At 38.3% G+C, this 16,291-nt stretch overlaps 8 protein-coding genes across 8 annotated transcripts; 5 read left to right on the top strand and 3 right to left on the bottom strand.

The window, feature by feature from the left end:
* Window positions 1–183: 183 nt before the first annotated feature.
* Window positions 184–957, top strand: BRETT_003321 (uncharacterized protein; the record flags this gene model as incomplete). The annotated part of the gene is made up of 1 exon (XM_041281832.1): window positions 184–957. The coding sequence occupies one exon, from the start codon at window positions 184–186 to the stop codon at window positions 955–957; it is 774 nt and encodes a 257-aa protein (XP_041139623.1).
* A 306-nt stretch (window positions 958–1,263) lies between these two features.
* On the bottom strand, window positions 1,264–2,036 carry RPS17A (ribosomal protein S17A; the record flags this gene model as incomplete). Its single annotated transcript, XM_041281831.1, has 2 exons — window positions 1,264–1,668; window positions 2,034–2,036. 2 exons carry the CDS (start codon window positions 2,034–2,036, stop codon window positions 1,264–1,266), a joined length of 408 nt encoding a protein of 135 aa, XP_041139622.1.
* Window positions 2,037–3,012: 976 nt separating this feature from the next.
* On the top strand, window positions 3,013–4,320 carry BRETT_003319 (uncharacterized protein; the record flags this gene model as incomplete). The annotated part of the gene is made up of 1 exon (XM_041281830.1): window positions 3,013–4,320. One exon carries the CDS (start codon window positions 3,013–3,015, stop codon window positions 4,318–4,320), a length of 1,308 nt encoding a protein of 435 aa, XP_041139621.1.
* A 313-nt stretch (window positions 4,321–4,633) lies between these two features.
* BRETT_003318 (uncharacterized protein) lies at window positions 4,634–5,896 on the top strand (the record flags this gene model as incomplete). Its single annotated transcript, XM_041281829.1, has 1 exon — window positions 4,634–5,896. The coding sequence occupies one exon, from the start codon at window positions 4,634–4,636 to the stop codon at window positions 5,894–5,896; it is 1,263 nt and encodes a 420-aa protein (XP_041139620.1).
* Window positions 5,897–6,051: 155 nt separating this feature from the next.
* Window positions 6,052–6,855, bottom strand: BRETT_003317 (uncharacterized protein; the record flags this gene model as incomplete). Its single annotated transcript, XM_041281828.1, has 1 exon — window positions 6,052–6,855. One exon carries the CDS (start codon window positions 6,853–6,855, stop codon window positions 6,052–6,054), a length of 804 nt encoding a protein of 267 aa, XP_041139619.1.
* Window positions 6,856–7,387: 532 nt separating this feature from the next.
* On the bottom strand, window positions 7,388–8,449 carry BRETT_003316 (uncharacterized protein; the record flags this gene model as incomplete). The annotated part of the gene is made up of 1 exon (XM_041281827.1): window positions 7,388–8,449. The coding sequence occupies one exon, from the start codon at window positions 8,447–8,449 to the stop codon at window positions 7,388–7,390; it is 1,062 nt and encodes a 353-aa protein (XP_041139618.1).
* A 2,304-nt stretch (window positions 8,450–10,753) lies between these two features.
* BRETT_003315 (uncharacterized protein) lies at window positions 10,754–12,241 on the top strand (the record flags this gene model as incomplete). Its single annotated transcript, XM_041281826.1, has 1 exon — window positions 10,754–12,241. The coding sequence occupies one exon, from the start codon at window positions 10,754–10,756 to the stop codon at window positions 12,239–12,241; it is 1,488 nt and encodes a 495-aa protein (XP_041139617.1).
* A 1,151-nt stretch (window positions 12,242–13,392) lies between these two features.
* Window positions 13,393–16,185, top strand: BRETT_003314 (uncharacterized protein; the record flags this gene model as incomplete). The annotated part of the gene is made up of 1 exon (XM_041281825.1): window positions 13,393–16,185. One exon carries the CDS (start codon window positions 13,393–13,395, stop codon window positions 16,183–16,185), a length of 2,793 nt encoding a protein of 930 aa, XP_041139616.1.
* Window positions 16,186–16,291: the final 106 nt, after the last annotated feature.

Below are 16,291 nucleotides of genomic sequence, written 5' to 3'. Positions count from 1 at the left end.
CGAATAAAATAGGATTAAATATCTTGAGAAAAAGTATTTTTTCGGTAAGTATCATTTTAAAAAAAAAATCCCTCAACCTCGCTTGCCCTTTTTGGCCACAACTAGGATTGTTGTTTTATTCAGGAGTTTATCTCTATAACATCAAAGGACAAAAATAGAGGTAAAGACCCGGTTAAAGACAACATGCCAACCTATAAGAAAAAGAGAATTCGACCAGATTCTGGTTTACAATTTAAAGGACATAAATTTATCAAATTGGAGAATACCAATTCTTTAACAGAAATGTTTATGAACGAAAAGAAAGGAATCTCAGAGACCAAAAATAATGATTTAACAAAAATTTCAAGTAAAGAGGATTTTCTTTCAAAACCAATCAATTTGAAACCTAAAAGGGTTCATGCATCAAAAACACCAAGTAAATTTGAAGAAGAAAGCATAAACATTATATCTACAGGTGTCCCTTTGTCGGATGTATTTAGTACGCCCAAATCCAGGACAACAAACCTGACGAAAGCTTCTTCACCTTCAACGGTAATTCAATCATCATTGATAAAAACTCCTATCAAGCCCAGACCATCAAATCATGTTTTGTGCTTTGAAGAGGAAACTTTTTCGGAGAAATCAGAGAGAAGTAGCCTTCTGTCAGTGGGATACTCTTCACCTTGTGAAGATAAACTCAGCCGGATATCTGGAGAATCCGACCAAAGAAATGCATTTTTGTGCCAGCAAACACCAAAGGTCTACGCTCTCAATGCAGAACTGACAATTAAGATGTTACAGAAAGCTCTTGCGGAGTATCAAGATATGGAAAGGATAGCATCGCTAGCAAAATTCAGATTAATCGATAAAATCCAGAAAACTCACAAGATGCTCAATTCTACAAACCATACGCCTTACGACCGCAAGCAAATATCAGAATACTGTGCAAATCTCTTACGGCAAATAAACTACAAATAAATAAAAATTACTTTTAAAACAAAATGATTTGCTAGAACTTTATTAAATTTCTCCTAGTCTAATCCATCGGTATTACCATAACCTTCAAGTATTGCAGCATATCGCACAGGAAATAAAAGAATATACACACCAGTGAAATAAAGAGCATTCCTCAGCCCGTGAAATTAAAGTACCTATCATCTGAAATAGGTCAACACCAGCAGGATATACATAACACCAGACGTAAAAGAGCAAGTTGAAATGGTTTTGATGAATTTTACATTAAGAAAAAGAAGACAATCGAATAAGTGCGCGTTCTAAACATCCTTACTTTCTGAATCTTCTTGGAACTCTGTTAGAAGAGATAGTGTTAACAGAGGTTGGAATCTTGAAGCCCAAAGACTTGATCATCTTGTCAGTGTCAGCATCCACAAACAATAGACCCTTGGACTGCGAAAGGTCCAAAGCAGAGACCTCTGGAACATACTGGTCCTTCTTCTCTCTCTCCTCTTCCTGCAACTTGAAAGAAATACCTCTAACTGGTCCCTTCTGAATTCTCTTCATCAAATGGGTGGTGTAACCAGCGATCTTGTTTCTCAATCTCTTGGTCTGGATCTCAGCGATCTCATCACAAAGTCTCTTGTTGGTCTCGAAGTCCAAGGTCAACTTTGGATAGTACTTCTCAATAAGAGTCTTAGCAGCTCTCTTAACGGTCTTGGTTCTAACTCTACCCTGTAATAAAAATAATACGTGACTGTTAGTACATATTCATCTTCAAATTTCCATATGTGTGGTTTCTGGATAAAAGTGGATACTTTTGAATTGCTCTTTCATTCATTGCTTTGCTGAATAATATATACTTTGCGTATCTGTTGACTTATATCTTTGCACCCTTTCAAAAATAATTATACTCATAACATTCTAGCTGATCTCAGGTCTCTAATATGAATAAATGCTTGTGCCAAAATCTATATCACATCTTATGAGTTGAAAATATACCTTGAAACTGATTAAGTTCACATGTGCGTTTTCCGTTGAATGTTGCATCAAACATGCTGTACCCAGAAATTCGTCTTATAACTTGTTGCTCAACATACCATTTTGATTTAATTATTGATCGTATATGTCGTCGAAAAGGCTAAATATATTGGGCTATTAAAGACTTCCACAAGATACTATTAAGTTTGCTTTAGTTCCGCTCACCAAGTATAGACACCCACCAAAAAAAAAAATTCATGGAAAATGAAAATAATTTTTCTTTGAGAACCCCAAAATTTCAAAGCTCACTGTATACTCTTCTCATTCGCGAAACATGCTGCTATCAGCAAGCGATAAAAAAAGGTGCCTTCAGGAAGGAGCCCGGTGGAAAAATTAACTTGATCACTAGGTGTAAGGTGTGAATAAAAATTTAAATGGATCGATCGATCGACGTTACTTGAAAGGTCAATCGGTCTTCCAAATTTGAATTGTGAATTCTCATTATCAGGCTGTGCTGGTTGCCACTTTACAAACTTTTTTTTTTTAGTCGGCAACGGGCAAATCTCAAATATCGAGGTAAACTTAGCAAAAGTTATTAGAATAGTCGATAGACGAGGCCAATTTTTTTAGTACAAATCGGTTTCTCCCCCTTTGGCTCTCTTTTGAAAAGAATGTAAGTTAGCGTTAGATACAAAACCACCCATTTATTTTCAAATTATTAAAGGGAAATTTGGTTATCAAGTAACATCGCCCAGGTTTGAACTATTTACCAGCTCGAATACAGGAAATAAGGCATATTCATTCACTATTTGAAGTATTCACTTAATTGCCAGCAGCAGCCTTGTTTTCAGGATAGTCCGGCTATTTATTTTGCTGCTTTTTTTTTTTCTCGACCAAGTTTTGGAATTACGGTGCTGGATACGCTGATCTAGATTTTGTTTCCCTCCAAAAAAAAGTTGCTTTGTTTTTGTTGTTTTACATTCGCGGTCGCCCGATAGATACACTTAAAGAGGAAAATATACTCCATATTCATCACCTGGAACACCCTTACACAGATATATTTTTGATAAAATATAAACCAAATCATAATAAGTCAGCATGGCCAAGTTCCACTGTGATGTATGCTCCTCAGATTGTACGAGAAGAATAAGAATCAGATGCGCAGAATGTAACGATTATGATCTGTGTGTTCCATGTTTTTCCATGGGGCGAGCAACCGGCATACATAAGCCTTGGCATGCTTATAGGGTGATAGAGCAAAATCAATTTCCGGTTTTTGATGAGAATTGGGGTGCAGATGAAGAGCTTTTAATGGTAGAAGGATGCCAGACTCTTGGATTGGGAAACTGGCATGACATATCGAATTATATAGGAGGAAGATCGAAAGAAGAGGTGGGTGCTCATTACGAAAAAGAATATCTGCATTCTGATTACTACCCGATTCCAGATCTTAATAAATCGTACCGAGATCTATCTACAACCCGATTTCTTAACAGGCGGAGAGAGAGGCTGGATGCAAGGAAAAATTTACCATTACCTCCACCGCAAAAGATTTTGACGTCTGGTCCTATGTGCTCTGATATTCAAAGATATATGCCAGGTCGTTTAGAGTTCGAAATAGAGGCTGATGATGATGCAGAGAAGGTTGTGCAGGACATGACCTTTGAACCTGGCGAGTCGGATGAGGATATTCAGTTAAAGCTTTTGATATTGCGGATTTATGACGAAAAACTAACAATGAGGTGTGAACGCAAGCGTCTAATTCTCAAAGATGGTTTACTCAATTATCGTCAGAATAATGCAATTGACAAGAAAAGAACGAAGGAAGAGAGATGGCTGTACAACAGGATTAAACCTTTCGCAAGGTTAATGAGCGCCGAAGACTTTCCGGAGTTTTCTAAAGATATCATGGAGGAGTTTAAGATTCGGAAACGCATTCACCAGTTGCAAGAATGGCGGCAAAACGGAATAACAAAGTTTTCAGACGGTGAACGTTATGAGAAGGAGAGAGCCAATAGGATTGCTAGATTTTCTATGCCTTCTAGTGGGACAAGACATGGCCATGCACACTCTGGCAGACATTCCAGATCACAGACACCCGAGTATTCCGCCAAATGGGGCAGGAAGAGTGCATCGATATTTTCATCCATATATTCTGATCATCCGGATTTGTCTGCTGCTCCAGACTATGACTTGCTTTCCGATGATGAAAAGCACTTGTGCACAACGTTAAGTATGCTTCCTAAGCCGTATCTGGCAATTAAGGAGGCCATGTTTCGTCAGTTACTGGGTAATGGTGGTGTTATGAAAAAGCAGACTGCCAAAGATTTATTGGATGTTGATTCTACAAAAATGTCTAAGATTTACGATTTTTTTGTTCAACAGAAATGGTGTACCGCCAGCTAAGGGGGGAGCAGAGAATGTTGACGGTGTGTATGATATGATTTCAATAGCATAATGTATTATTATATGTATTTTTTTACGCTGTGTATTAGTTAAGATACTTTGGATGTCCTTTATTTCATATATTTTGACTGTATTCCTAAAATCCTTTTTTCCACATTGCATATCTTTTTTTTACTCGTTTGTCACGGCTGTGTTATATGAGAAAAATTTTTTTTCCAAACCAATAGATACATAGTTACTGTACACTTCGACTTTTCAATAATCCAGTAGGTATTTCAAAGAATTCTACTGCAAAGGACACCACAGTATACAAATGTCAGATAAGGCACGGTTCTATTTGGAACAATCCGTTCCAGAACTTCAGGATCTTGAAAAGAAAGGTCTTTTCACCAAGAAGGAAGTGAAAATGATTATGAGACGATGGACCGAGTTTGAACATAGGATAATGAGTAGGGGCTCAACCCCGGATGACTACTTATATTATGTTAGATTTGAGAAAAACTTGGAGAAGCTTCGAAAGCTGAGATATCAAAGGATGAGGTCAGTTATTGATACCAAAAAGTCCATATCAGATTACGGTGCCTCTAAAAGAATCCGTTTCATATTTGACAGAGGTGTTCGTAAATTTCCAAACAGTATGGAATTGTGGGCACAATATTTGAAATATGCCAAGAAAAATGGGTCAGTGAAAGTCGTGTACAAAGTTTACACTAGATTATTACAGTTACAGCCGAGAAATGTGAACGTCTGGCTTAGCGCTGCCAAATACGAATATGACTACAATAAGAATGTGAAATCAGCCAGAAATTTACTTGTGAGGTGTCTTAGATTTAACGGAGACGAGCTATTCCCTTGGTTAGAATTCATTAAATTTGAACTAAATTATCTTTCGAAGTTACTTATAAGAAGAAAGCTTTTGAATTTAATTACAGAAAAGCAGCAGAAGGATGATTTAAATGAGCATGAGCATTCGGCTAACAAAGATTCATTGGCGCAGGGTGTTGACGTTGTTCAAGTCTCAGAGGGCTCCGAAATCGAGAAAGATCTCAGTGATTTGACAGATCTAAATGCTAGTACGCTAGGAACTGTTGAAAACAATCCGGTTTTAAGAGGTGATCTTATACTTACTATGTATGATGCTTGCTTGGAAGCTCTAACGAACAAGCTACATGATAACATAAATGAAGGAAGATATGAAGTCAAGTTTACAAAGGTGTGGGAGATTTCAAATAAAGTTATTGATATAGTCGATCAGTTTGATGCCTTGGACAGAAGTCACATAAATGGACACATAATTTCGGACCTTATGGGAAAATACCCAGAAATAGATAAGGTTGTTCTTTTAGAGCTAACAGTTCCTATCAGATACACCGATGTGGATGATGGAGACTTCGCCACTTCTCTCAAAAGCTCTGTCAAGATGTACCAGTCATGGGTATCCCGCACCAAGACCAGTGATACTGTGAAAACAAGTGTGAAGAAAATGTATATTAACTATCTCACCCAACGATACCTCTCAAAATGTACCGGAGAACAGAAGGAACTACTTGAATTGTTGTTGAGAAAGCTTCAATGATTCAATGGTATTTCAGAGAGTCATATAATTTCTGTCTTTAAAGAAGAATTTTGTCGTCGCTTTTGGAGAAAATTATATATATGTATAGATATTTGGGCAGAAATGACACTTTTACATATCCTATGCTATTTGTAAATTGCTTTTTCTTTGTTGCTTTATTCCAATTTATCGCTATAGCTCTGGAGTAGCTTGCGATTAAGTCTCTTATACAAAAAGACTGTAGTAACAACTGAACCTATTAATGCACCGATCACTGCAGTAAAGAAATACAAAACTTTTTGATTTCTTCTATCCGGTAATGTGTAACTAGTTATATATTTCTGTTGCTCCAACTTACTTTGTGTTGTTTGTGCTTGTTCGGGGATCTCTGGGACTATCTTTTTCAGTGAAGTCCAGATAACATTAAAGTTAAGTTTGACAGTATCCCCGATTATGATTCTGGTGGTATTAACTGATGTAGAGAAACTCGTAGAAGAGATGATAGTACCATCTCCATCGGTGAACATCTGAATTGCAATGTTTGGATCAAGATCGAAGTGTGACTCCATGATGTTCCCTCTCACTTGAATGTCCAATGGAATATAAAGACCTGAGTCAGGCCGAACAGGAATCCGGCATGTGAATGGTGCATCTTGATGTAAATATAACTGAAAAAGGTGGTATAATCTGTCTTCAAACTTAACTGTGCATGCAATTTGCTCGTCAACGTTATATTTCAGCTCAAGTGGTTTTTTCGTTTCCTGGCAATCCATAAAAGGTATATAGATTATATCACCTTTCTCATTGAAAAAATGTTCACCGGTATCAATCTGTCTTTTACTACATTCCAACGCTATCTGATCCTCAGCATGATACAACGGAAATGTTTCAATAGTCGTGCCGTCGTCTAACTTTGGATATGACTCTATTTGTGCTGCCAAAGATGCTGCGCTAAATAGAAGAATACTCGATAGCTGCATTTCCTTTCTTATTGTCTTAATGAATAAAACTTGATCGGTAAAATACTAACAGTCAATGATTTAAGAAAAAATACTATCTGTTATATGCTTTTTGTAGGATTGGCAGGTACTATTACTTATGATTTATGGCGTACCTCAAATGCAAGATAAAATCGATCAAGATCCGTACTCTGCTTTGGGATCAGCAATGCTACTAAAAAAAAAAAAAAAAAAAGGTGCGTTCATTCCTATTATTTTTGTTTCAACGCTAAATGCTAAATTGCTCGGGGTTTCCTTATCTGTCTGGTAATATTATTAAAACACTCTTGATCTATGCATACATACGACACTAAATTATTTCAGCTTTCTTTCTTTTTAAGATGTATTGCTTTTGTTTTCTGCAAGTGCTATCAGCAAGCAATCATAAATCACATTTTATTCATAAAAACAGTTACAACACTGATATTACCATTTTGTTTATAAACGAATTCTGTATAACAATAACCAATTTCATTACATAAACTACTCGCAGCATAAGGAATTTCCAATAATGTTAATTAGAGGCTTCGGAATGATCTATAGCACCGTTACGCGCGGAGCTTAAAAGTGGATGGACGTCATCAGGCACACCATTAAGGCATTTCTTTCTTGCCTTTTGAGACCTCCAATGAGCCAGAAGTCCATCCTTTCTTTTGAAAACCTTTCCACAACCCCAGCGTTGACCATTTTTAAGCACACCACCACAAACAAAGCCCGGTGATACTTTATGCTGATTTCTTTCGTGCCGTCTTCTATCACTGTGCCTGGCAAAGGACATCATGCATATTGAACATTGAAATGGCTTTTTATGCTCATGTGTTGACTGAACATGTGACTTCAAGTTCATCTTTCTGGAGAATGTTTTATGACAGTTCGGATATGTACACACGAACTTTTTACCCGTAAATGTACCCTTCGCATGCTGGTGTCGCGTAGTGGATCCAGCAATAGGGTATAGTGGGCTCAATTGCTGGATAGATGCGGCAGTGGCAGCTTCTGCAACTGCTCTGGTCTGTAGATCCTGGTCGTTACTCAAGCTATTTCCATTTTCAAGTGAATGAGCCTGAATGACACTGTTTCCATTAGCATCTAGTGTAAAATCTTGAACCTTTGAGCCCCATTGTAATGGAGTGCCGACAGATGCAGACTCCTGCTGGGGTGACTGATTTGGTTGTTTAATCATGTTGGCAATAGTAGCAACCGAATTTGCAATATTAAATAATGTATTTTCTTGCTTTTGTGGCTGCTCCTGCTGCTGCTGCTGTTGTTGCCCTTTTCCTACTTTCCTTATCTTAGAAGTATACTGGTCATCCGCTCTCTGTATTACACGGCGTTTATTTGCATTCAATCGTACATCGCCATCAATTTTCACTTGGGAATTTGTCAGCTGTTCTCTCTCCACTCGCACTGTTATTCTGTGTCCGACGTAACTTTCCTCATCCGCTATGTTTGTAGCTGCTGTAGATATTGATTGTGATGAGTTTGCTGAGAGGCCATCTTGTGGTGTTGATAACCCAGAGCCTTCACTTGTTGCATAGGCGAACAAGTTGTTCGACAGATTATTCGATGAAGGCATCAGAGCAGTAATTATGAAATTGTGAATATTGACTATTTAGCTTTAGTACTCTCTATATTTTGTTGATACACTTTTCTTTGTGGTAGATGGAGTATCCAGGCAGTGTCAGATTTGCTAGTCTCTCAAGAAGATAGATGCACAGCCCGGGATGGGAAAGGATTGATTGATATGGATGGATTATTGATCAATACGGTCAAAAATTAAATGAACAACGGCTTATTTTTGTTTTGGGTGCACAAATTGTTTTATTTAATATAAACACTGGTTTTTTTATGCAATTATAGGGGTATACTGTGTAGTTTCGAATTGAAAAGAATGGGTAAAAAGAGTGTGCTTTTGAGTGGGAAAAGTTTGTTGTTAATTTCTGATTACAAAGAGTAAGGGGGAAGAAAAAAAATTGTTCCAAAGCAAAAGTAAATAAATAAATAATTTAAAAAATACTGTACATATATTTGAACTCCCATATTCTGGGATACAAAAGTAAAAGGAACAATTTTAGACAAATAAACAAAGCACAGAGGGAAACTAGCATGAAAAGCCTTAATTGAGGTCTTGCAGATTGCTTTAATTTATTCATTATACATTAGTGATGATGATGGTGAAAACGAAGAGAATCATAAGATGTCTTTTTTCCCCTTTTCTGGAACGTCTGTTGCGACTTTCTATAGACCTTTTTTTTTTTGCTTCTTTCTCCTTCGCCCACCCTTTCTAGGGTTTCCATCACCAAACCTTTAAACAGGTTGCAAGGGATTCGTTAAGAAGGAATAATTAAATTTTACAAGAACCACGATTTAGGGTTACATTTATTATTATCATTCATGTTCAGAAGCTAGGGTTAAAGTAGCGGGAAAACATCCAAGTGGAGAAAGGAATGGCACCTACCACTAAAGTGATAACAAATCCGGCAAGAGATAGAAACTCCCTGTTGAGCACTCCGTGAAAAATATCATTTGTCTGAATCCTTATTTGTATTGGAATATCCGTGAGGAACTTCTTTGCAATAACAGGCACATCTGTGTAGTAATTAGTCGTAACATTTATCACCAGTGCTCCGTTTTCAGGAAAATCAGAAATAGTTATATCTATCGGACTCATAGCTGACCAGCATACTTTGACGAAATATTTGGAGCCGGTACGAAGCCTGGATTCATCCAATACTATAGTTTGCACCTCATGATTTTTTCGAGGCTGAGTCAATATCCTGGGCTTAAAGCTGATAAGAGCATCTGTACCAAAAGAGGAAGAATTAAACGGGGGCTGAACGAGATGAAATTTCTCCGGTATCCAGATACTATCGTAGAAAGATTCGTTTGACAGATTGATGGAGCTTCTATCAATGATGAAGGTCTCTGTATTTGCCAGTGACGTCTTTAGTATCGCGAAGATGTACAGAAGCAAATATATCAGCGTGGGCGGAGTTTTCATCGGGGCTCATGTAATCCGAAGATGCCAAAATCTGGGGCTCGAATGATTAAATGGATAAAGAGGAAAACACAAAAAGAAAAAATTAAAATGCAAGTGAGGAATGAAATGCGGTTCAATGGTTCAGTTCAAATAAAAAAGAAATAAAATAAAATCCAACTGTCCCGACACATATTATTTGTAGAGACGTTGATAATGAATAATGGTACGTGAGATAGAGTTTTCGTATGTCGATTGTTGACGAGAACGCAAACCTGAGTTTGTTTTTATTTGGAAGTATGCACGCAATTTTTAGGAACGGTGAAAAAAAAATTAGAGACGGAACGGTAAGCGATGGAAAAAACTAAACTTAAAATCAAACGTCAACAATAAAACCACAAGAAGAGCACCTATAATTATACGGGGATATAAAAACAGACGAGCATATACGGTCAAGTAGGAGCGTATGCCGGCGTACTAGGAGTAGCCCTGTCAAGTGCACGGTAACGAGAGTATTTGGTCCTGTTAAAGCCGCGTTATGTTAGCTCGTTTACTTCGTTTACACTACGGATTTTCACATGTTTTTTTTTTTTTCACCTCACTAAATCTCCTTATTTCATTAACATTTTAATCGCGATGATTGGTACTCCCAATAAACTTTAATATAGAGAATTTTTTTCTTCATGCTACTCGTATAAGATTGACGATACGCTATAAAACATCATTCTAATCCACTTCTCGTCTTTTGTATGAGTTACTTAAAAACATAAGAAGTATTTATACTTATTTAGTTTGCTTTGACTTGTGAGTGAATTCTACTATTTATTGGATTTATATCAAGTTTGCAAGCTTTAACCTAGTTCTCAAGGAAAGGTATTTATATTTATATATATAAAGAAAGTTATGTCGACAAACAAGCCAGATAACGACAAATTATACGATATCATCATTATTGGTGCCGGTGTGGTCGGACCGTGTATCGCCAGATGTATGGCAAGACAAGGAAGAAAGGTTTTAATCGCTGAGAGAGAATGGAGTTGCCCAAACCGTATTGTTGGTGAGTTGATGCAGCCATCTGGTCTTAAAGCTTTGAAACAGCTTGGTATGATCAAGGCTATCAACAACATTGAGGCCAACGAAGTTGATGGTTATTATATTGAATTCAACGGAAAAGAAGTTTCCATCGATTACCCAAGCAAGAACGTTGAGTCGGCTCTTGACACTACACCTGTTCCAAAAGCCATTCAAAAAGGTGATGAGGACAAGGTTGGCACTGATTCTACCATTGATGCTAAGAAGTGGGAAGAGTGCCCACACGTTAAGGGTGCATCTTTCCGTCACGGCCAGTTTTTGACTAATCTCAGAAATCTCTGTTTGAGCGAGCCAAATGTGACTAAGTTGGACGGTAGTGTCACTGGGGTCATCAAGAATGATAAGGATTGCGTCTGTGGTATTACTGTCGCTAATCAAGGCTCTTTCAAGGGTAGATTGGTCATTAACTGTGATGGTATCTACTCCAAGTTCAGAAAAGAATTAGACGAGGACTTTGTTCCTAAGGTTGGTTCGTACTTCATTGGATTGGAGTTGAAGGATGCCAAATTGCCAAAGCCACACTTTGGACATGTTCTCTTGGGTGAACATGCTCCAGTCTTAATTTACCAGATGGACCCTCACAGCAGCAGAATGCTTTGCGCTTACAGATCGAAGACCTTGCCTAAGAGAAGCGAGGTGTTAAATTACCTGCGTACTCGGGTTCTTCCTCAGTTGCCAAAGTGTGTGAAGCCAAGTTTTGAGGAGGCTCTCAACCAGAAGGGTCAGGATATTTATAGGGCTATGCCTAACCAATACTTGCCTGCTCGTTTGAACGATGTTCCAGGCTTTGTCTGTATTGGTGACTCTCTTAACATGAGACATCCATTGACCGGTGGTGGTATGACCGTTGGTCTTAATGATGCTGTCATGTTCTGTAAGATGTTGTCCGACCTGAGTAACGAGCAATTAGGCCACGAGGAGATCGTTTTGGAGAGATTGATTGACTTCCATACCGAAAGGAAGCATTTGGATGCCGTTATCAATGCCCTTTCGCTTGCGTTGTACACCTTGTTTGCTGCTGATAACAAGTACTTGCAGATTTTGCAAAGAGGTGTTTTTGCTTATTTCTTGAGAGGTGGCGTTTACGTCGGTCAGCCAATCGGATTGTTAAGTGGTTTGATTCCAAGCATCTGGGTCTTGTTCAGCAACTTCTTTGCCGTTGCTTTCTATGCTTGCCGTCTAAACTTTGCTGCTAGAGGTATTGTGGGTTTCCCATTGGCACTTTACGAAAACATTGTTGTTTTGTTCACAGCAGCTCACGTTTTCCTACCTATTCTCTTCGGCGAGATCTTTACTTAATCTGCTATGATGGTTATTTTTGCAACAGATATAGTCCATATATCTCACTTCGGTGTTTCATGAATTTGAAAGCTTGCCTATAAAGAAGTATTTAGATACTTGTTTGAGGTATTTGTTGGTGATATATATATATGTGTGTGTGTGTGTGCTCTGTCTTGATTTTGTTGTCTTTCATTTGTCCTACTTTTTGCAATCGCATTAATTTATGTTCACCCTTTTCTTCTTCTACACCTTCAAATGCTGATTGGTGTTCAACTTTTCTTTGCACATGCACTTTCCCTCTATTTCTGTTCTATTGTATTTAATTATCGATGATTAGACTATTCTTATATTGTCTGTAATGTAGAGATATGGTTTTGCAAATAAGCTCGGTAGTTCTTCACTTTACTTCAGCGAAAGTTCGTTCATAAAGTATTTTCTTTTGTCTCTGTATTGTATATTTCTTCCTGATGATGTTTTTTAAAGCAGTGTTAACCACGTTACTTTCTCTTGATGACTTACAACTTATTAAATAACCTTATTTCTTTGATGCAATTTAATTGTTGAATGAAATGGTAAAGGAATCTACAACATATCACAAAATACACTAACAAAGAAAGCATCTTATACATTATCACAGCATTCAATTAAGTTGATTTTGCTTCGAGCTCTACTTGACCACCAATGGACATTGTTTCCGACAACTACATGAAACATTATAAATTTTAATTACATGGTACTTTCAAAGCTTCCGAATACCTATTAAATAACAGTTTCAATCATCATGATTAAAAGAAATATTGTAGGAGATTGATTGAAATGGGGCCTGGACGATACACTTTAATTATCTACTTGTCTTATCCAATATGTAGTACACCCGTACATCCGCAAAACGTTATATTTTTCTCCCTAATTTTTTTCCCGGCTGCTGCCCTCGCTTTCAATTCACTTCCTCGGTTTACCGTTAGGATGATTATTTACCCTTCATCCCGGGAGGTATTTTTACAGCCGAAGTGCATTATCACCATATTCATTCACACCCCAGAAGAGAAGCACATTAAATAAAAGTGCGTCTGAGAACCTGGAAACCGCCAGCTTTGAATTATATCGTTCAATTGGGGAATATAGCTGTTGCCAAGCAACATTTTTTATCGTGTTCGAACGCTTGAAATATGACTGACTTGTCGGATGAGCCAAAGGTTACATTCGCATCCACAATTTTAGTGGAGAAGTCTCCAGTAGAAGCAATGGAGGCCTTGAATATTAGAGGAGAACAATTGAAGGAGATTAATCACCAATTGGCTGAATGGCTTACGGCATATGGAAGACTTCGTCTCAAATATTCTGATGAGCTCAAAAAACTCGTTACTAAAGGTAATGGCCTGCTCACCGAAGATACAGACAGACTTCTTCATAACGATAAAGTAGACAGTATGGGTCTTTGTACGCCTATGTGGAATTCTGTTTTGCAAATTGCCAGAGATGAAGTCAAATATTTTGATTCTACTACCAGAACGATGGGCAGAGATATGATTGCACCTCTTAAATTGTACACAAGGAGAAACGATCCAAAACTTGTGGAAATGGATGAGATCAAAGGCATTGCTAGTTCAATTTCGAGCTCTAACGCCGATAATGGCTCAAGTTCATTGACAAAGAAAAAGACGCAGTGGTCGGAGAGAGCACCTGCTTTCTTTGAAACTTTTGAGAATTATGATTACAATAGATTACTTCTTCTTAAGGATGTGTTTCTAAAATTTCAAACAGAGCTATCTGATGTTTTGGCAGATTTGAAAAAGGACAACGAGGCTGGAATTGAGCATGTTCTCAGTTTCAATCCTAACGATGAAATTAAACGGTATGCCTCGGCTGTTCAGAAGAAAACCTTATTGTTGGATGTGGCGGATGGCACTCACAAAGGTAAGAAGTCGGATAAATCATTGCAAAAGAATGGGGAAAGTCTTGAAGGTTCTGGAAATCACAGTGAAGCTCATGAGCGTTTGAGATCTCATTCCACCACCTCCAGTGCACGAGCACCTTCGTTATCTTCAGAAGTGTCATCCAATACTGTGATAAGAAGAAGAATGGCAGCTTCAAAGCCTTCGAGTAGAAGACTTTCCATTTTTAAGAGCTATAAAAAGCATACTGATGAGTTGAATAATGTACCTCCAGCAACACCTGCCAAAAATGGTAATGGCTTCACTAATGAACCTTCTCGTAGGATGTCGTCTGCTTCGTCTAATAGATTTAGCATGCATTCTGGAAAGAAGGAGAAGAAGAAAAGGGGAATGCGCTCAAGACTTGGGAACTTCCTGCATCACAAAAAGAAGAATAATGGTGAAGACACTAACGGTCATGCTGAGTCCTCAGAGTCTACTAGTCGTGTAAGCCGTGCTTCAACTAGCAATACAGCTGAAGCTGAACATACTGTTGCACCTATAGCTGAAGAACATGCTGTAGAAGCGCAAAACTCTGATGCGGTTATAAATAAAGATGGACAGAAGACAGAATCAAAATCCGAAGGCACCAATGAGACTAAAAGCAGTCACTTGCCGGAAATTCCTATTACACCGCAATTCCCAGCGATGAAACCAACAAAACGGTCTGACTCTTTTGTGAGTAGCAAGAAATCTTCGGTTGATAACGGTTTGAATTTGAGCTCTGGGAAAAAGATCAATACTGCAGACACAACAGCGTTATCCGACAAGGAGACTCTCAAATCAGAAAAGCCATCTGCTGAGGCACAATCTGAACGTTCTGCTGCTGATATATCTAAGTCTACTGCTCCTGCAGATCAAAAATCGGCCTCCTCCGAGAAACCAATTTCATCTGAGTCTACTACTACTTTGCCACCCCTACCATCCGAGTCATTGGCTCGTCCTCCACCACCAACAGCTCGTAAGCATGCTGTACAGACATCAGATGGTGCAAATACAAACAGATCGAATACTGAAAGAACACCACCTGTGCCTCCAGCTCAGCGTAGAATTAGCACGATTGGATTACAGCCAGCAAGAACAGGTACCTTGTCTAATCAGGGAACAGGTCTCTCTGGTAACATTACTGGAGGAGGTGGTCTTATAAGTGGGCAAATAGTTCATCCTTCGTTGACACATCCAGGCTTGAATGCCTCTATTGTGGAGCTTTTTAATGCTACATATAAATCGGGGCATTGCGTTCGCTCTAATGCTATAGGAGAAGTGGCATTCAGTTACATTTTGGATGAACCAGTGAAAAAGATACCTTCAAAAATTAACATGTCTTTGAAGTCCAAGTCAGGAAAAGCATTGCCTAACTTTGTTGTCAACACTCTTTTCCTAGAACAAAGTGAAAAAGATCCAACAAGCTTTACTGTCAGTCAGCCAGCACAGATAAACCTCCGCACTGTGGGGGGTTTGAAGTACATGCTGAATGGCCCAGAGCCACCTTTAGTAGTGCAACCAGTTTGGAAGCATGATCCTACCAAATCTACTGTTATAATATCGCTAAGACCGTCGGCAAAGCTTGATGACTACCTACAGAGTAATGAGCTAGTCTTATCAAATGTTCTAATATCTGTCTCAATCCAGAATGCACATGCTAAGTCTGCTGCAACTAAGCCATCTGGATCTTTCAATAGAGAGAAAGCTAGGGTTACATGGAGTCTTCCTGCCGGTATTCTTTTCGACTCTATGAAGAAGGAAGAGAGGTTTATAGCCAGATTTATAACCGATGGAGTAGCAAAGGAATCAGAGTCTGGTGTTCAAGTGCGGTTTACAATTAACAATGATGATGGTGCCGGTGCCGTTGGCGGTTTGAATAATGATTTGGAAATTACAGTCATGGATGATGATCCTGTTGAAAATCCATTCAAGAGTTCGACAAGTTTGGGTCAAAAAGATGGCTCTTCTTCACCTTCCCCTGAATGGTCTATAGTCCCAACACTTAAAACTATCGTTGCTGGTGGATACTCTGGACATGCTTAATTTCCTTTCTCCTAGTTATTATCGGTGGTGCCTTTTATTGTCTATATCTTTCTTTTACTGTGCTTTTGTATAATGAAAACATATATATTGTGTTTCTGATTGTATG

The sequence above is a fragment of the Brettanomyces bruxellensis genome, chromosome 9 (assembly GCF_011074885.1).
Source record: "Brettanomyces bruxellensis chromosome 9, complete sequence".
Classification (NCBI taxonomy): Eukaryota; Fungi; Ascomycota; class Pichiomycetes; order Pichiales; family Pichiaceae; genus Brettanomyces; species Brettanomyces bruxellensis.
The sequence above is the reverse complement of the archived record's forward strand: the minus strand, read 5'-3'. Positions and strand labels throughout refer to the sequence as shown.